The sequence below is a fragment of the Lontra canadensis genome, unplaced genomic scaffold (genome assembly GCF_010015895.1).
Source record: "Lontra canadensis isolate GAN:19392208 unplaced genomic scaffold, GSC_riverotter_1.0 scaffold2, whole genome shotgun sequence".
NCBI lineage: Eukaryota > Metazoa > Chordata > Mammalia > Carnivora > Mustelidae > Lontra > Lontra canadensis.
The window spans coordinates 33,798,717-33,819,480 of NW_022630996.1; the positions used below are offsets into that span (position 1 = coordinate 33,798,717).

The following is a 20,764-nucleotide window of genomic DNA, read 5'->3' on the forward strand; positions in this document are numbered from 1 at the left end:
AGCACATGAATTCTGTCTTCATCTCACAAGCCACTCGCTTATTCGCTACCTCCTCTTAAAACGTCTGACATGGGGGCGCCTGGGTGGCTCAGAGGGTTAAAGCCTCTGCCTTCGGCTCGGGTCGTGATCCCAGGGTCCTGGGAACGAGCCCCGAGTCGGGCCCTCTGCTCCGCGGGGAGCCTGCTTCCTGCTCTCTCTCTCTCTGCCTGCCTCTCTGCCTACTTGTGATTTCTCTCTGTCAAATAAATAAAATCTTAAAAAAAAAAAAAGTCTGACTTGTTTCATCCATTCTGCTTGTTTTCCTTGTCTTCTCTGGAAGAATTGAATATTCTCAGATCCTACAGCAAACATACTTTGTAAGCAGAAAGACCTAGCGAAAAAATAAGATTAAAAAAAAAGAGAGAAAAAACATATGATTTATGCTGGCAACAGAAAGAAAAACCAAAAGAGAGTATCTGACTCACAATAATGGTGGAGTGTTGAACAGAAAGTGGTGGGTGCCTCCTGCTAAGGAGGGGGAGACGGGTGACAAAGTGCCAATCACTGGTGGTGCTTCAAGACTCATCAGGGGCCTTTCTTTCCATGACCTTGTCTCTACTCCTTTGACGGAGACACATTGTAACTGATACATTAGTATTGTTATATAATTAATACCTAATTATTATAATTATTAATGATAATACACCATTGTTGTTGTGAATTAACATTGTCAGTCCCAAGAAGCCATCCTTCTGAGTCACCTCTCTGCCACTTCCAGCCTCTCCTGTGCTGGAAATCACACTTGGGACAGTTATAAGGATAGGGCCCTCATCCATCTCCCCCACATCCGCTCCCAGCCCCTGGCAACCACCTTTCTGCTTTCTGTTTCTATGAGTTTGACAGCTCTAAACCTTATATACATGCAATCATACAGTATTTATCTTTTTTGTGAAACTGGCTTATTTCACTTAGCATAACGCTCTTAAGTTTCACCCACATTGTAGCCTCGGTCAGAATCTCCTTCTTCTTAAAGGCTGAGTAGTATTCTGTTGTATGTCTACACCACAGTTTGTGTATTGAAACTTAAGTTTCACTGGGCATCCTCTATTTTTACCTGCTAAATTTGGCAACCCTGTTCTAAACACATCAGTCTAGATAAGCTTCTTCTAGAAGTTAGACCAGAATAGAGGTTGATCCCAGAAGGCATTTATAAAAGGAAACATAAGGGGACATAGCTGACATCATTTTTTGGCTGTTGATTTTGCACAAACCATAGAAACATGGTTCAAATGAATCCTGGTTTTGTCAACACTCTGTGTCAGGAATTCTTGAACTGGAGTCTGTGCTAGAGAGGCAGGGGGTCTGTGAACTCCTCGAAATTGTAGACAACGTTGAGTATATGTGCATCTTTGGGAGCAAAGGAGCCAAAATTAGATTCTCCCAGGTGCCTGAGACTCCCAAGGAGGTCAGGAGACCCTATCTTATTGACTGAGGGCATAGCTTTGAACTCAGGGAAGACATTTTTGCTGGAGGCTTGGTTATTATTACTCTTTAGACATTTGATTTCCTGAATATCTCAACTAAAATATGAAGAAAATTCAGCACATTTAAAAGAGTGGAAAGTTTACTTATCTACTGAAGCATCCCTTTCATGAGGGATGAGCCGAAGCTGCCGTGCATTTCACATCTTTCACAGAAGCTGAATGGAAGCCAGTTCATGAGTGATGCTGATCTTTGTGAAGCTTCTCGTGATAGGCATATGCTTCATATATGTCAAAGTCTCTTAAAGAGATTAAGAAAAAGAGAGTAAGAGAGATAGAGGACAATGCCTAGGCAATCAATAATCTTACTATCTATAAAAAACAAATGACCATTTTTATAATCACCACTTTATTTTTTCTTTAGAAATCCTTCATCGATTTACCAGTAGCTCTTACCAATGAGCTCGACTGGCCCCAACTCTCTGGTGTTACTGGGTTTCTGGACTCCATTAGTGGGTATGTATGTTTGACTACCTTTAAGCCTTTCAGTGTATCTATTTAAGGAAAGAACAAGAAATGGGGCTTGTTCCCAAGATGTTGAAATGGGAATCATTAGGAATTTCTTCTAGAACATGAGTAATATACTAGAAACCCACCACTGACATAGAGTGCACTATGCAGTGGGATATAATGCAAATCATATTTTTTTATTGACATATAATGTATTATTTGTTTCAGGGGTACAGGTCTGTGATTCATCAGTCTTACACAATTCACAGCACTCACCATAGCACATACCTCCCCAGTGTCCATCACCCAGCCACCCTATCCCTCCCACCCCCTCCATTCCAGCAAACCTCAGTTTATTTCCTGAGATTAAGAGTCTCTCATGATTTGCCTCCCTCTCTGGTTTCATCTTGTTTCATTTTTCCCTCCCTTCCCCAATGATCCTTTGTTTTGTTTCTCAAATTCCTCATATCATTGAGATCATATGATAATTGTCTTTCTCTCATTGACTTATTTCGCTTAGCATAATAGCCTCTAGTTCCATCCACATCATTGGCAATATTTCATTCTTTGATGGCTGCATTTATATACCACATCATATATATACCACAGTCCATTCATCTGCTGATGGACATCTAGGTTCTTTCCATAGTTTGGCTGTTGTGGACATTGCTGCTATAAACATTTGGGTGCACGTGCCCCTTTGGATCACATTTGTATCTTTGGAGTAAATACCCAGTTGTACAATTGCTGGGTCATAGGGTAGCTCTATTTTCAGCTTTTTGAGGAACCTCCATGCTGATTTCCAGAGTGGCTGCACCAGCTTGCTGCAAATTGTATGTTATCACTGCTGGCAAGGAGGGGGTATTCCTGCTGCAGGGGTACGAGTTGACCTCTAATGGAAAATACATAAATACATCACTGAATTTTTCTCACTCAGGGGACAAGGATGTTTATGATGATTCACTCTCAGAAATTAATATTTATAAAGGTAATGGCTAAAATTAACAGGCAAGTCACAAGGTCCTGGAATCATCCTGGCTTTAATGCTTTGGGTTTGAAGGTGGAGACAATGTATGGCAAATCTGAGTGACACACAATCCCAATTTGCTGTGTGCGATTGGGTGCTGACTCAGAACGTGGGAACGGCCATTCATAGGTTAGCGCCCTATTTTTTAATTTAATAGAGGACATTGTGTATCATGAATAATTTAGTTGATTATTATCTTATTATCTTCTCTCATTCATCTACGTACTCATTAAATACCACCTCATCAGGCAGAAGCTACAGATATTTCAAAGGTAAATAGGGCTTGACCGATCTCTACAGCCAATTACAACCGAGTAGGGCAGATAAGGCAATGTACAAATGATGATAGTAGAAGAGAGATGTGCCAAAAGACAACTCTCAACACAGAGCTACAGATTCATTGAAAAAATAATGCATAGCATTTATCAACGGCCACTTCTTTGGGGGATGTTAGGCAAGGGGGCCCAAACCGTGAAGGATTTCCGAGATTGGGGTAATGAAAAAGGTAGAGAAGAAACTAGGAAAGGTAACCATAATTACTCATAATTATGTAGGAATCATCTGTGAATGTAGGGAAAGCAGAGGAGAGGCATTTTCAAGTTTAAGTGTAGTTTTTCAAGTTTAATCATGTGAAAAATTAAGTTAGTGTAATAATAGTAAGAGTGATAGGGAGAGTAAGAAGTAACCTTTGTGAGGCATTCACTATATACCAATCACTGTCCTGTGTGTTACACAGAGGTTTTTCTCATTTCATCTCTTGCAAGGGAGATGGCATTAATTTCTTTCACAGCTGAGGAATCTAAGGGTTAAGTAGACAGGTTAAGAAACTTGACCAGGGTCCCATGTTAATAAGAAGTGTTACAATCTCTCGTCGTGGAACCTGACGTCATGTTGTCTCAGAGAATGATTTGGTGTGGGTCTTCCTAGCCCCCAGCTCCCAATCTTTGTGTGCTCTTTCATTTCAGCCATGGGAATGTGGCTATCTGGAGTCACTTTGTCACTTTGTCTGAGGGCATGGCTACGGGCTGGAGAAATGACTAAAAGCTAAAGGAGCCCTTCCCCAGGGAGATGTGGCATGCATTGCCTCAGAGGTCGTTCAGGGAGTACCTTGCTAGGGCACCCATGCTGGCAGCGGTCTGGGGCCCCCTATTCCCTAGCCTTGGTCCTTCTCTCCTTAGCTGCACCTTCTATTGTCTTTGTCACCTGGACTACATCTAGAGATGGAAAGACTCTTACTGATCTCCCACTGCCAACATTAGAACTGAGAAAATATTTAAGTGGGCCTCCACCATTCAGCCGTGTATAATACTACCTAGAAGTTTCTCTGTATTAAGGCTTTTATGACAATAACAGAAGGAATTCATTATGAGAGAGAAGTGGACATCATTTATTATAATTTTAATGGAAGCTTAACTTTAAGTTGAACCCTGTAAAATTCAGCCACTTTTTGGCCTAAAGCCTCACAGAGTTGCCATTGAAGAAATACCAGTCTGATGTTTAAAATTAATTGCCAAGTACCTTAAATCTTCCCTGGACTCATGCAAAGAATGAAAGACTTCACTCAGCAGGCCCAGCCGAAGTGAAAACTCGTTTGCTCATTTCTTTCCACTTAAAACGCACATTCGCAAACAGGTGCCCCACATCTCCTGCATTGAATTTTCCCGCAAACTCTACCCCAAAATAGCTCCTGCTCCCAAGCACACTGTTCAGTTGTTTTAGGGTCTTTCTCTTGGGGGTGGGGATTTTGAGGGGGGAGTCCCCTGTCATCCCATCAGAGCCCAGCGGGCAGCCAGATCTTCCTTAGGAGAAAGGCAGTGGGGAGAAAGGGAGAGGAAAGTTGCCAGTCTTCAGACAAGCATAGGTTTTAATCCTTCTAAGGGCTGTGCAGAGACATTCTGACTTCATCTCACAAAGGAAGCGACTGTCTAGGTGCGTGTTATGTGAACACGGGGGCATCCTGAGCTAGTCCGTGCTGACTTTGCACAGTGTGAGACTCTGTGTTGCCATTTACAAAAACTCAGTCTGCCTGTACAGATCCCTCAGTGTGACTCTGAGTGCTGTCCTTATCTGTTGTTTCTAAGGAGGTGCGCACCCCCACTGGTGGGCTGTCAGGTCCCCTACCCTGCCGGAGCTTTCCTCTCTCTGTGTTTCTGGGGCCCCAGGCTATCTAGTTGTTTCTTTTTGCTACCTGTTTCTGTGTGCTTTGCCTGTGTCCTCTGCCACAAGCTGGAATGGGAAAAAATATATTCAGTTCCTTTAGATAGAAAAGGAACTTCTCTAGAATATGAGTTGCCGTGGATTCCCCCATTAGGCAGACACAGAGCATGACACCCGCTGTGTGTCACCATTCCGGATGTGTCCCCCCACCCCAGCAGTAGGTCCTGTTAAACGAGCTCTGTAATCTCATGCAGATTATACCTGCAGATAATCTATGCTGAGCCAGTCTCCTTCTTAAAAGAATGGAGATTTGTAAAGTGTGTAAAAAATATTAAAGATTAGAGTATGATAAAGATCCTCTTCCAGTGGAATCGAGAGAATGAAAAGAATGTTGACCCAGAGGCAGCATTTGTGAGCCATGTAGACAGCTTCCACAGGCATTTTGAGCAAATGTCCTTTTGAGTCCAAATGCTTATCAACACAGGATAGAATGTATTGATTTCTCTGTTCAACTGGATCTCTAGAAAGTGCTTCCTGTTATCTGGGATCAGCCTCATGCTTTGTGTATTAACAATGTTCTTTGTAATTGTACCTTTGAAAGCAAAAGAATGCAGTTTGGGAGAGAAAATGGTTGCTTTCCTTTTTCCAATATACCCTTCAACCGTCAAAATTTAATATCTTTTTTATAGATAAATGTAACTAATTGAAATTACACGCATGCATTAAAAGACAAACACAAGCCCTTACTTTTACAAATCTTTACATTCTGGGGTACCTGGGTGGCTCAGTTGGTTAAGCATCTGACTCTTGGTTTTTGGCTTGGGTCACGATCTCAAAGTCATGAGAGGAAGCCCTGCTCGGGCTCTGCATTGAGGGAGCGTGGAACCTGCTTAAGGTTCTCTCTCTCTCTCTCCTTCCCTGCCACCACAGCTAGCGCATGTTCTCTCTCTCTCTCTCTCTCTCTCTCAAAAACAAAAACAAAAAACAAAAAAAACCTTACATCTTTCAGTTGAGTCAACATTAACAAAAATCTGTTCTCTTAACTCTCAGGCTCCAGAAAATTCAAAAAGCAATTACCTGTAAAACCATGTTTTTATTTTGTCTTCCCAATGTGATTCAGAAAGCAGTTGAGTGATTCAAAGGCAAAAACATAAAACAAAAACCCACCTTGTGAGGTTGGTAGCGTGGAAGCTGGGAGCCCAATGGTAACTAACACTGGGAAGGAGAACTATAACTGTGAGTGAGAAGAAAAAGGTATTTTTTTCTAAAGATTAAAAATAGTACTTCATGCTCAGATCACCTTCAAAAGCAATTAGTGGAAGAGAAAAATCCTATTTAAGGGAGAGAATCCAAGGCCCAGTAACAAATATGGAAATATGGGGAATAATACCAAAGTTCATGAAGGAAGGACTTCTAGTTTAAAAGCAATATCTGAAATTCCAGAGCCCTGTGAGTCATGTGAAGGAGTAGGAGGAAGATCATGTTTACACATACAAGGGTTCTGGTTCTGTACGGCCCTCAGTTGAATAGATAGCATCCCTGGACCTCATTTATATGTTCGAGTTGAGTTGTACCTAGCCATCTCTGAAGTTCTCCCCAGTGTTCAAGTTTAGTGGCTATAGGGCAATGTGTTATTAAAGTCCACAACCGACCTCATGATGCTGCTTGGTTTAGAAGCACTGGAGGAAGCTGGTGGGGAATGATGCTCTTGCTTTGCCCCACCAAATATGTTTTCTCCATCCCTTAACTAGCTGTGCCTTCAGACAAGACCTGGCTAATTTAATGGGTCAGAGCCTGAAACATTCTAGGAACCATGTTTCTCTAGGGCCAGCATTGCTTTGCCATAAAGTCTGAAACCCTGCATAGTAAGCCCTGCGCTGCGTGATACTGGGTGCTGGACCAGCTATTAATTAAAGTGGCACTCCATAATTGTCCTTTATGGGTACTTTTTCCTCCAGACAAACCTCGGCAAGGGAAACAGATAACACCAACCCTTAACAAAATAACCACTTGAACCCAACTGAATATAACCTGAGCATTTATGGTTGTCCAAATCCCCTTCTGAACGTGGAGCCAGGGATGGTCCAGTCAGTAGAGTTCTGCAGGCCAGGGCTAAATGGTAGAGAAGTCCTTCAAAGCTGGAGGGCAGAGGAGACTGGGAGGAAAAGCAGGGTACCAATCAGAGATTTAAAAAAGAAGGTGAAGCTAGCCATAGAAAACCGAGAAAGCTGAAAAACCAAGAGCAATTACCGAAGTTATCATATCAAGCAGGAGGAATACGAATGAGAGCAGTGGGTCAACATAAGTGAATGCAAACTACTTGGAATTTTCTAGAGTAAATGTTGCTCCCTCTGCCTCTGGCTTAGACTTGCTATTTGGGGCCAGAAACATAGCACATGCTTAGAAAGAAATAGACAAAGCTATTGTGAAAAGTGGCACAGTAATGCTATTCAAGGACATTTAAACACACGTCTTTGATGAGAGGTGTCCTAGAATCTGAGTGTTAAAGGTTATCTGTTCTCTCCAACGCAGCGGACATTATATGAGAGAACAATTTTGAAAAGCAGTGTATAATTCCAAACCAAGTCACTTGGGGTGTTAAAAACAGAAAATTGGAGAGAAGGGATTTGCAGCTAAGATTTGCTAACCTAATTTCATGTTTTAAAAAAAGACATGTAAGTACTAAACACTAATGGGTTTAATAACCTTATTAAATCCATTATTCAAAAATTACATGTGATGTAAGTGCCAATGATTAGCCATCTTATAATTATACTTTGCAAAACAAATAACTAGCCAGAGAGTTGGTCATTTGAAGTTAGCTGGGGCTGATTGGAGTGGAGTATATAGTCTACATCAGTGATTTTTTTTTTGGTGTGGTCCATGGACTGCCTGGAGGTAGGTCTCTCGGACATTTTCAGAGGATCCACTAGATAAAAGCCATTTTCACAACAGAATTAAGACAGCATTTGTCTCTCGCACCCTGCAGCCCTTTGTACTGACATGCAAGAGCAGCAGGGGGTGAAGGTGCTGACATCCAAGCATAAATCAAAGTGGTGGCACTGAACTATATTAGTAGTCACTGTGGTCTTCACCTCTACGTGGTCCTGATTTTGAAAAAGAGGGGGACATCTTCCCCTGAAAAGTTCACTTAAAAGCAGAAAAATCATTAACTTTATTAATGTATACACATGATTTTTTAACATTTTCATCTGACGAAATGGGAGATACACATAAAGCACTTTTGCTGTGTAACAAAATACAATTGTCTTAAGGAAAAACACTAGTGTAAGGGAGTTGAGAGCTATGTTCCACTCCAGTCGGTTTTTCATGGAACACCAGCTTTATTGAAAAGAGCCAGAAAGTAAGTTATAGTTATTCAGATTGGATATGTGGCATCTGAAATGAGGGAGCTTCAAGGAAAACAACTGACAGTATTGATTGTTAATCATTAAAATTTGAGCTTTCGGAGAAAATTTTGAATTTTTGAAAACTTGGATTTTCTGTTAACAACTTGACAGGTTCCTAATACTCAAAACCTTTCTACTAGATATGTAGTGGTACCGACAAGTATGATTTTTCAATATTGTATCATAAAATGTATCAGCATTTAGAATATCCACGTAACTCAGTGAGCCAAAATTTTCTAAATGGCCAGTATATGATGTATAAAACCATGCATGGGTAGGGCCCCTGGGTGGCTCATCTGTTAGGCCATTGCCTTTGGTTCAGGTCATGATCCCAGGGTCCTGGGATCAAATTCTACCTGAGGCTCCCCCTGCTCTGTGGGGAGCCTGCTTCTCCCTCTCCCTCTACCTGCCACTCCCCCTGCTTGTGCTTGCTCTCCCTCTCTCTCTCTCTCTCTCTCTGTCAAATAAATAAATAAAATCTTTTTTTAAAAAAATGCATGGGTAAAAGTTCCATTCAAAATACAAGACAGACAAATGCATTTTAATGTAATGTGGTACAAAAAAGTTCATTGATGTAATTTCAGATTCTACATTGCAACTAATCAATCTTTATAAGAAAATACCACATCTCAAGTTTTGGTATAGAATCAAAGAAGGCTATCCATACTTATGTAAAAAAAGATATGAAAATGTTACTCCCTTTTCCAACCACATGTATGTTTAAGATGAGATTTTCTCCATATAATTCCATCAAAACAACATATCACAACAGATTTAATGCAGAACCAGAGATGAGAACTGAGCTGTCTTCTATTAGAGTCAGACACTAAAGAGATTCACAGAATTGTAAAATGATGCTATTTTTCTCACTAATTGGAGGAGGGGTTGGAAAATATATATTTTTCAGAACAAAATTCAAGTTAACATGTAATGGGTTTATTACTATTTTAAATGAAGCAATAATTAAATATTCTTTCAAATTTCTGAGCTTTAATTTCTAAAATATGAATACTGACAGCTGTAACTTACATAAAAGCTCTCTAGGTTCCTCAGTAATTTCAAGAGTATAAAATGGTTCTGAAAGCAACAAAGTGAGTACTTCTGTGCCAGGGAGTGAGTGTGAAAGAGAGATGTGGCTGTGGACAGAGGCTGGGGAATGCCAATATGCAGAAGTTTGAGAAGAGAGGATAAAGGAATAGTTCTCGAAGCAGAGAGAGAACTAGAAGGGTTCAGCATCCTACAGACCAAGGAAGTGTTTACAAAGGACAGGTGCCCTCCAGCCACATACTGCCAGAGGCAGAGGAAGACAGGAATGAAGAAAGAGCCCTGGGTATGCAGGGTGGTGATCAGGAGAGACTGGCCAGAAACGTCTCCGTGGACAGAGATGGGAGCCTGACTGCTGAGAGTAGTCATCTAGGAGGTGATGAAGGAAGTAAACATCAACAACTCATTTAACAGGTTTCACTATTAAAGGGAACAGAGAAAGGGGGTGATAGCTCGTGGGGAATAAAAGGTCAAGGAGACATTTTTAGATGAGAAATCCTATAGCATGCTTTTAGTGAGAGGACGATCCAACAAGGAGAGAAAGGTGGATGAGGGAAGGAACCAGGTCGTGGAGAAGGCAAGAAGGGGTGCAGTGCACGGGAGAGAGGCACTATCCCTTGATTAGGAAGGACCATCTATGGACACTATGGCTCCTAGCCAAGGACTCTTCCTGCCACACCCTGGCAAGTCTCTCCACTTGCAACAATTTCTCCCTTGACTCTATTCATTTCTAAATTTTCACTTTTTAATTTAACTACTCAAATCATGAATACGTTTTCATCTTAAAAAAAAAATACCGAGGTATGTAAAGTAAAAAGCCAAAACTTTCCCCCAATTTCATCCCCTTTCCCAAGAGAAAACCCTGTTATCAATTTAGTGTGATTTTGTTCAGATCCCTTCTGGGTGATCACATGTGCATATCCGTATATAAAAAAATATTTCATTGGGATTTTCCCATAAATAACATTATACTGTGCATAACATATTGTAAATTAATGCTTTGCTTTAACAATACTTTTTGAAGCGCTTTCTATTCTTGTGTAATTCTACACAGTATTTCATAGCAAGGTTGTTTTGTTCTACCGACAGACAGTCGATTCCAAATACTCATTACGCCCAGTAATGCCATAATGAACATTCAGCAGTTCTCTTTATGAACACATGTGAAGATTTCTTTAGGGAAAAGTGGCTAAATCTGAATGAATACATTCTTAACTTTTCATCCCTCCAAAAAGGCTATCCCGTTTTACATTCCCACAAGCAGTAGATGAGAATACTTGTTTCCCCACATCCTGGCCAATACTGAGTATCGCCTAGTTTCTTAATGTTTTCCAGTCTAATAATATTTTATTGTTGTCCTCATATGTAGCCTCCTGGTCACTCGTGAGTTTGAGCATCTTTTCAGAAGCATTTACATTCACCTTTGTCTTATCTACTTAGCCCTTGCTCACGCTCTGACACTCACCGCTCAGGAGTTGGTTCCTTTAGACAGCCTCCTCATGCCAACTCCCATCTAACTGGATGATTCTCTCCCGTACTCCCCATTGTGCTTCTTCAATACCAATGTCATCTCACTGGTCATAACTGTTTCTTTATTGTTTTTCCCCTCCACCTACCCGACACCAGACCCTGAGCTTCTTGAGTACAAGAATCAGGCTTGACTTTGTTCTGTAGCCCCAGCACACTGCCCCCCCCCCACATTACAGGACATCATAGGAGGTGCTCAATAAAAGAATTACTGAATACACTCATAACGATATCACTTTACATTTGTAGATTGCTTTCCAATCTACGAGGCTCCTTCCCTTGCATTTTCTCAGATTGCCTAAATCAAATCAGATTTGCAGGAATTAACATTTCTGAAAAAAACACTAGGGATGAGGGAGGAGGAATAGAAACAGCATGAATCGAATCTCCAGCTGCATGATGTGATCACGTAAAAATAAATCAGCATACTGTAAGCCCTCGGACTTCTGAGTGTGTTCCAGAATAAATATTCTGCAAGAGATTAGTGCAGTCCATTAAAATATTAAGATAACCACGCAGTCAACAAGTTGGAAATAGTGAACTTCAAGTAAAATACCGATTCAGTTGCCAGATAGAGGGAATAGAACAAATGAGAGAGAGATCTGCTACAAGTGAATTTGGCCAATTATAGATGAGTCAAGCCTCATTGTAAGGTTTTGTCCAGAACGATAAATTGTGCAGTCTAAATTGATCAAAGGAAAAACCTCCAAATTTCTCTAACAGGATTCCTATAACCAACTGAGCCTGAGATTTTAGGCCATCTCCATGCTCACATATAGATAGAAATAATTCATCAGTATTCTCCAAACACTGTTCTAGGAAGGCCTAGTTCCACAAGCTGTCACATACATTTTTCACAAGATTCCTGGGTCAACTAAGTTTTGGAGATGCTGGTTTGAATAAGGAGAAATACATTTATCCAGTATAAGACTAATAAGAGCCTTTGATAAGGCAAAAACACTTTGCATATCTCCAAGGTTTAATATGGAACAGTTCCTAAATTCATTTACATACTTGACCACAGAACTATGTAGAATCTCTCTTTCTCTCTTCCTCCCTCTCTCTCTCCTTCCCTGTGTGTATGTATGTATATTTTATGAGAAAGATACATCTCAAGAAAGTAGTGTTTCCACAGCATCTTTTGAGAAAGGCTGTTCAGATTATTAAAACAATCTTTTGTGCATCACAAGTGATCTTTTTACCTTTATAAGCGCCCACACCTTCTATCTCTCAGTTTTATCATAGTTTAATGTTTATGCTGATGCAGTGGCCTAGAATCAAATCTGAGACCAAACATGCCAGGAGGGTAACAGTTATCACTGCTCCAAGCTCTGAAAAGGACAGAGGGAAGAATCTTAGTGGGAGGTTAACTTAACAGGTAAGAAGCCTTGTCTGAGTACAGCGGCTCATGAATTATTGAACACAAGGCCCATGAAGTCTATTTCCCTGTATTATTTGCTGCTCCAAATTCAAAATCTATCATGCTGTCTGACTTATCTTTTCATGTCTGAACTCTTAGGACCTCCTCTCTAGCCATTCTCACCCCTGCACACACCCCTGCATAATTAGCCCATTGCTGGTCTCTCTGAATACACAACGAGTCGAATTCTGCACATTTAGTTCTCTCTGAGACTGAAATCTTGGTTGTTCCATGATGTGGTGAATTAGATGTTACACAGGGATCTAGTATCAAAGAACTAAAAGGAATTCTGAAAGTTCTTTAATCTGTCTCGCTGGTCCCATGCTGGTCTGACTTCCACCCACATCAGAAAGGAAACTATCCACCCTTTTCTTAAAATTCCTAGCAATAACAGTCCTTGCATAAAGCTGTTCCAGTCTCTAAATTATTCAGTTTTATCCTACTTCACTCCCCTGCCTTAACCGTTCACATCAGATGTTACCACTTTTCTCTCACAGACCCTGCTGCTAGTCTACCACGCCCTGGGTTTTTTTGTGTGTCTTATTCTTTATGATGCAACTTAATTAGGGTGTCAGAATTTATATCCAAACTAGCAGTGCTCTGCAGAGAGTCAGAAATTGCCCGCAGAAACTTCACTGGCACCTGATACACTATTGTTGCTTGCATAATATCACACTTGGTCTATCCCTAAACCCTCTGACATGCTAAGCCTATTGGGAAGGCATTCTGATGCCTCTCTCCAAGAAGGTTCCACTTTGAATCAATATAGGAGGTGATGATTTTGTTTAGTTTTAAAATCAACCCCTTTCATTTGTCTGTATCATGCTTGAGGTTCATTTTTGGTTTTATTCTTTTTTTTTGTTGTTCTCCATTTCTTGATAGTGAAATGGTATGGGGGTGGTAGGTTACTTGAGAAAGTGTTTTTTGTCTGCTCCCTGAACCTACGTTGGGGAGAGCAGCCAATAGACATTCTGTGTGAGATTTACCTATTTTGAATTTTGGTGTTAGAAATCGAAAGCTGGGGGCACCTGGGTGGCTCAGCAGGTTAAAGCCTCTGCCTTCGGCTCAGGTCATGATCCCAGGGTACTGGGATCGAGCCCCACATCGGGCTCTCTGCTCAGAGATGAGCCTGCTTCCCTTCCTCTCTCTGCCTGCCTCTCTGCCTACTTATGACCTCTGCCTGTCAAATAAATAAATAAAATCTTTAAAATCAATCAATCAATAAATAAAAGAAATCGAAAGCTGACAGTGTGTCCTCACATGAAATGCCTGCAGTAGCAGATCTGGTCAAAGTGGGACTTCAACATGGCCTGCTTCCAGGCCAGCCCTGGAGGTTGAGGACACCAGCATCTCAGGCACTGGAGAAAGTGGAAGGTAGAGAACCTTCAAGTACTTCAAGTACTTCTCCTTTGCATCCCTCAAACTACACTGTTACCTCTTCTACCAGCCCACTGGACTTGGTTTTAATATACAACAGAGGGAAAAGGGAGAAATGAAAGGTCACACTGAGAAACCTGAGTCCAAGTAGGGTTGGGGAGCCCGAGAAGTGGGGATTTGAAACCAGAGACGTCATCACGGTTAACCTTACTATCCACAGTATCCTTGGTTTCTCCTATGAATTCAAATCCAACTGACCTTGTATACAGATGACTTTCCATCAAGCATTCTTCTCAGTTTGTTAGCATCTCAAAAATACTGTGCTATAGGCTTCACAAAAGATTGTGCTGATTTTTCTGTCTTCTCTGGATTCTTGAGCACTCCATGAGAAATTCAACCCTAGAATTTACAAGACAGATTATGTATTCGAGGTGGGATGAAAGAAAACATTATCTTTGATTATGTGAAATGTTTTCTAGTGCCTATCCAAATCCTTGATCTCAAAATTCTATGTACTATTTCTGGTCAGAAATGTTAATCAAACTATTCATCGGTTGGCAAAGATTTTGTATTCTTATAAAGAAAGATGCAACTAACTGTATCTATAATATTAATATCCATGCTATTTACTCTCCATGAGCAGGCCATGAGCCAAACAGTATTTTGGTACATAAATTCCATTTTTAGAATTATCAAAAATACGTTTATGGCTAAATATTTTTTTTAGTTATGGCTAAAAAAAACCAATTTCTTTCCCAAAGGAAAGTAACCCCTCTTTATTGACCATGAAATTATTTTAGCGTTGAACTCAGATCTAATGTCCATTTCCCATCTGCTTTTTCAAAATATAATAAAATAGTCAAGGCAGACGGCGTAAATGATGCAGAGTATAAAGTATTCATTTCAGGCTTCTGGGTAAGATAGCAGACTGAACAAAGCATTTACTTCTCTCCCTTGAGAAACCCCACTAAAATGACAGTAAATGATTTGGTCTACAAGGACAAAGAGAACAGGAGGAGTCATCGCTACAAAACGTTGGAAGCCAGAAAGCAGGCCAGAAGGTAAATGACCTAGTTGACTCAGAAAGCTGCATCCCAAGCCAGTAGGAAGGAAAGTCAAGAAGCAAACCAGTTTACACTGCAGCCCCCCCAAAACTTGGCGATCAACCACGTATGGCAGCTCTAGAAATGTAGGTGAGGTTAAAAACAAGTGTCAGTTGAAAGACTGCTGAAAAAGCAGTTAGATACTTCGACTCTTGCCCAACTTTACACAGGTGGGCAGCTGCTTCCCCTTACTCTGGTATAAGACTAGAGGTTTATTGTTCTCTGGAGATGCTAAAATCAAAGGCTTCTGGGCTGAGGGAACACTAGATATAAGTGAGGAGAGGAGCCCACTAAAGTACGTGCATGCTGAATGCAGAGAACCAGCCCCAGAGTGCTGGCAAGCCAGCTGAAGACCAGAAGATACTTCTCAGGGGAATCTGCACATCCCAGGGAGGAAGGCTCCAGACATGGGCAACAGGGGTTCCCTGAGAAAGCCCATGCTACGGTGAGGACCATAGTCAACAAGCCACACCCAGGGATCCATTTTCCATTCAGCTTTTATATTTTCAACCAGTTTCCACTTTTAAATACAAGCCAACAAACATTCCAGGATCATCAGACATCTGAGGGAAACCTTGAATGTGAATGACAACACAAAAAGAGAAAAGGCAACTTCAAGAAAACAAACTATTGCTCTATTTTCTAAGAAAATGTTTTTCTTAAATTCTAATTGATATCCTATTTACAAAAAGTAACTGGAATTAATATCTTCAAAAATGTAGAGGTTTCATTCATGTAATAAGGTTATGCTAAAACTAAAATAGTCAAAGAACAAAAAAAGGTCACTTGGAAGTTATGCTAGTGACATCAGTTAACTTCCATAAAGGGATTGAAAGATAAATTTAAGGATGTCCTTCAGAAAATAGAGCAAAAGACAAAGATATGGAAAATGGGGCTGAAAAACTAGGAAGATCAGAAGACCAGAACCCAACTGACCCAATATACAAATAATAGGGTTCTAAGCAAAAGAAGCAAGGAAGAAATCATCAATGAAATAATTCAAGAACATCTCTGAGAACTGACAGACATGAGTCCGGGTTGAAAAGGTCCATTAGTGACTACACTGTGAATGGAAATAGAGCCATGCCAAGCCTGTCATCACAACATTTTAGAACTCTTGGAACAGAGGAGGCTGAAAGTTACCATAGGCTTTCAAAGGATCAAGGCACATAAAAGCTTCAGACAACAACACTAGGAGGCTAGAAGCTAATGCACTGATTCCTTCAAACTTCTAAGGGAAAATGATTTTAACCTAGAATTCTATAACCATCTGTTCTGGTTATCTATTGCTGTGTAACAAAGTACTCCAGACTTTAGTGGCTTAAACAATAACCATTTTAATTATATCTCTCAGTTTAGGGTATCAGGAATTCAGGAAAATTTTGGCTGCCCAATTCTAATTCTCCATGTGACATTGACCATAGTTACTCAATGGTATTCACCTAGTGGCTGGATTAGAGGGTCCAAGATGGCTTCACTCACATAACTGGTGCCTGGGAAAAGGCAGTTAGAAGACTTGGTTTAGCTGGATCCCTCTTTCTTTCCAGATAGGGCCTTTTTTTTTTTTAATAGACTTTAACTTTTGAACAATTTTAAGTTTACAGAAAAACTGAGCAGAAAATACAGCATTCCTATACACTCTCTCATCTCTTCAATTTCCCTTATTATTGATATCTTGCATTGTGTGGTATATTTATTTTAAATGAAGAGCCAATATTCACATATTATTCTTAACTAAAGCCCATTAGTTTACCTAAGGGTTTCTACTTTATGTAGAACCTTCCATGGATTTTGAGAAATGGATAATGGCATGTGTCCACCATTATACTTCCATATAGATGAGTTTCATTGACTCCCTTCCCCCAAAAAAACCCTGCGCTCCACTTGTTAATCCCTCCTCTCTCCCCGCAAATCCTTGGAAACCACTAATCTTTTATAGTTTCCATGGTTTTTCCTTTTCGAGAGTGTCATGTGGCTGGAATCATACAAAATATAGCCTTTTCATATTGGCTTCTTTCACTCGGCAATATGTATTTAAGGTTCTACCATGTCTTTTCATGATTTGATAGCTCTTTTCTTTTTACTGCTGAATAATAGTCCACTGTATGGACATACCACAGTTTGTTTACCCATTCACCCTTTGAAGGATTTTTTGGCTACTTCCATTGTAGGGTTTTTTACATGGTATCTCCAGCAGGATAGTCAGGCTTCTTACATGGTGGATCAGAGCTTCAGTAGACCATAGTTGCCAGCTATCTTAAAAACCAGGCCATAACTGACATAGAATCACTTCTACTATACCCTGTTTGTCAAAAAGTCACATAACAGCCAAGATTTAAAGGTAAGGGTGTCAAAGATAATGAGGCCATCTCTAATCTACCACACCAGCCAAGGAGAGACAAAGTCTGATGGTCCAGGAGGCTTATTTCCCTCTTCCCATTGATGGCTTAGCCAGAAGCTGATTCATCATGTTTGGGACTCCTCCTATTTAACAAAACAATCGCCTATACCATAAATCTGTTATTGTTACATAGCGGCTTATAAACACCAAAACCTTCTTTCCCTAAAAATATGTAGGGTGTCCTAGATGTGTCTAGTCTAGCTATGCCCTATCTGAAACACCTTTCCTAATGAAAGGTAATGAAAGTTCAGGGACCAAGTAAGCACTGTTTCTTCTCTACTTGAAGTTTTTCCCCAACAAGCCTTATTAACCATATTTATGTTTATATTAATGATGTAAGCTGTATTTCTGGGCCTACCTTATACCTCAGCAAATGAAAAAATAGAAACTTTTTAGATATACAAATGATAAAAAAAAAAAAGTTACTTCTCCTTCAAAAGTTACTTAAAAACATTCTCCATCAAAAAAATAAAAGAGGCGCCTGGGTGGCTCAGTGGGTTAAAGCCTCTGCCTTCGGCTCAGGTCATGATCCCAGGGTCCTGGGATCGAGCCCCACATTGGGCTCTCTGCTCAGCAGGGAGCCTGCTTCCTCCTCTCTCTCTCTCTCTCTCTCTCTCTCTCTGCCTGCCTCTCTGCCTACTTGTGATCTCTGTCAAATAAATTTTTTATAAAAAATTTTTTAATAAAATAAATAAATAAATAAAAATTGGGGCACCTGGGTGGCTCAGCGGGTTAAGCCTCTGCCTTTGGCTCAGGTCATGATCTCAGGGTCCTGGGATTGAGCCCTGCATCGGGCTCTCTGCACAGCAAAGCTCTCTCTGCCTGCTGCTCTGCCTACTTGTGATCTCTCTCTGTCAAATAAATAAAAATCTTTCAAAATAAATAAATAAGTCTTCTAGAAAATAGATCTGCTAAGTCGGGAAGAGGTAAAGAGAATCCCCAGGGTGATGAAGATGGAGGCTCCCAGCATATCCACTGAGCACAAGGGTAGCAAGTCCAGAGCAATCAGGTCAAGAGATTTCCACAAGACAAAAATAAATAAGCTCTCTGATAGAGCATATTTAAAGGGTATCAAACAACTGTAAAAGATTTGAGAATAAATTGAGGACAAATACTTGGAAAATTAAGCAAAGAAACAGAAGGCTGCTGTTAACTCCAGGGAAATAAAAGAATTTGGAATGGAAGAGAAAGCGTTCATAGATCAATTGTGAATAGCTAAATCCTCCTCTTGATGGTGGGAAGTAAATAATGCCAAAGACCACAAAGTGGACTTGAAGGTATGTTATTTAGAGATAAGAAAGGAAATGCTCAGTGACTTAGTCAGTTAAGGCTGAAATTAGTTCCCTCTGGGAATGGAGAAATGGGGAAGGGAGGCTAGTATGGGATTGCTCTTTATCTCTACAAGCCTTATAGACATAAAGAGTTCAACTGTCTTGGTTCACATTCACCTTTCCAGTGAAACTTGTTCCAGCCACTCTAACCCTATTTCTGCTGCCTCCCCCCCCTTTTTTTTTTCATAGCACTTACCACCTTCTAGCATCCTCTCTTCTTTTTCATTGAGGATGCTTAGTGATTTTTCTTTTCCTGATAGAATGTCAACAATATAGGGGCAGGGGTCTTTGTCTTCCTCACTTACCAATACGACCCAGGTGCCTACAGGAGTGGCTGGAACATAGTAGGGCTCATTAAAAATCACTCAAGTAATACTAATTTGACTTTTTAAAACTATGTGCATAGGTAGGTTTGATTTTTAAAAATAAAATAAATCATTCACCTCAAAACTCCACCACAAAGCAAAAATCCCATACTTAAAATATTGCTCAGACATCATGCTCTTCTATCAAAAAATATTATCATTAGTTTTCTCAGACTTCAAAAAGACTACTTTCAGTGCATGCCAAGTGCCCAAACCTCATACATGCTTGCCTTTCTGAAGCACTAAGACAGCTGGCAGGCACTCTAATACAGTAAGTGAGACTCATATAACACAAGTAAATGGTGATTTATGTAAGGTCATAAGATATGAAGTTATTGTAATGAAGAGAAGATACAATACATTTGCAGAGTAATCAAATACTTCTGAGTTTAATTATTATTCATTAGTCTATACCTGGTCTTGTTTCAAAAAGGATTTTACAGACGCCTATAAAAGCATAAAGAACATAACATTAAATTACATTTAAATTAAATTTAAGGCTTGGCAAAAGAAGATAGAAAATCAAAGATGGGACCAAGAGAAGCCAAGAAAATGACTTAAAGTATGTGTGCAGTTATAACCTGATACTGGTCACAAATTTGTCTCTAAACTCTGTGTCCATTAATATTAGATTCAGCTACAAGTAGCAAAGAGACTCCACATATGGGTGGTTAAAATAAGATCATACTTGAGTTTATTTCTTTCACACGTAAAATTTCAGAGATGTGTAGTCCAGTTCTGGTATGGGATGTCAACTCCCCTGGTCCTCAAGAATCCAGGATCCTTCCAGCTCACCCCTCTGCCTTCCCAATGTAGAAGTCACCCTCGCTGTCCAAGATGACAGCTTTTTACCTATTCTGGGCAGCAAAATGGAGAAAGAGGACAAAGAAGGAGCAAAGGTCACTTGCCAATTGTTTCCTCAAAAATATTCCCAGAAATTGGATACTTTTACCTCATTGTCCAGAAATGAGTGAAGTGGCCACTTGTGGCTGCAAGAGAAGCTGCGTAAAGCAGTTGTCATGTGGCATCATCATTCCCTACTAAAACTTCTCTTAAAATGGATGAAGGGGAGAGACGGATCTGAAGATCAGCAAGAGTGTCTGCCACAGCTTCACAGCAATCAAAAGAAGAAAGGGTATAAAGTCAGGTTCAAAATCACTGAACAATGTGTAGAATTGTTGAATCACTGTATTACACACCTGAAACTAATAAACACTGTCTATTAACTCTACTGGAATTAAAATTTTAAACTTAATAAAATTATTTAAAAAACACATTTTATAAAGATGACCAATTGCTCAAGAAATTTATAGCGGCTCCTGGTAAAAAGTTTAGAAAGGGATGACTCTGCATATGAGGTTGTTTAAACAAATCACATTTTTAGCCACCCACTAACTGAACTCTATGATGATCTAGAAACTCAACTTTGAAAAGTTCATTCTGCATATTTGGGTTTGTTTGGTTTCTTTTATTAGTTAAATAATTATTGAGGTTTGTGGACATGACAAAAGCCTGAAATTAAAAAAAAAAAAAAAGGGATGATTCTGGAGGTCTTCACAAAAAGAAGAATTTAATCTTACTCCATTGATGCAACCCATTTTATAGGATTGCTTCTTGTAACAGCTCAGTAAT

General features: G+C 40.1%; 1 protein-coding gene across 1 annotated transcript in view; it reads left to right on the forward strand.

The window, feature by feature from the left end:
• Window positions 1-20,764, forward strand: part of AOAH (acyloxyacyl hydrolase) — a 158,448-nt gene that overhangs the window by 91,207 nt on the left and 46,477 nt on the right. The window contains exon 12 of the mRNA XM_032871529.1: window positions 1,885-1,976. Within this exon, the coding sequence (XP_032727420.1) occupies window positions 1,885-1,976 (92 nt within the window). The remainder of the gene's footprint in view (window positions 1-1,884; window positions 1,977-20,764) is intronic.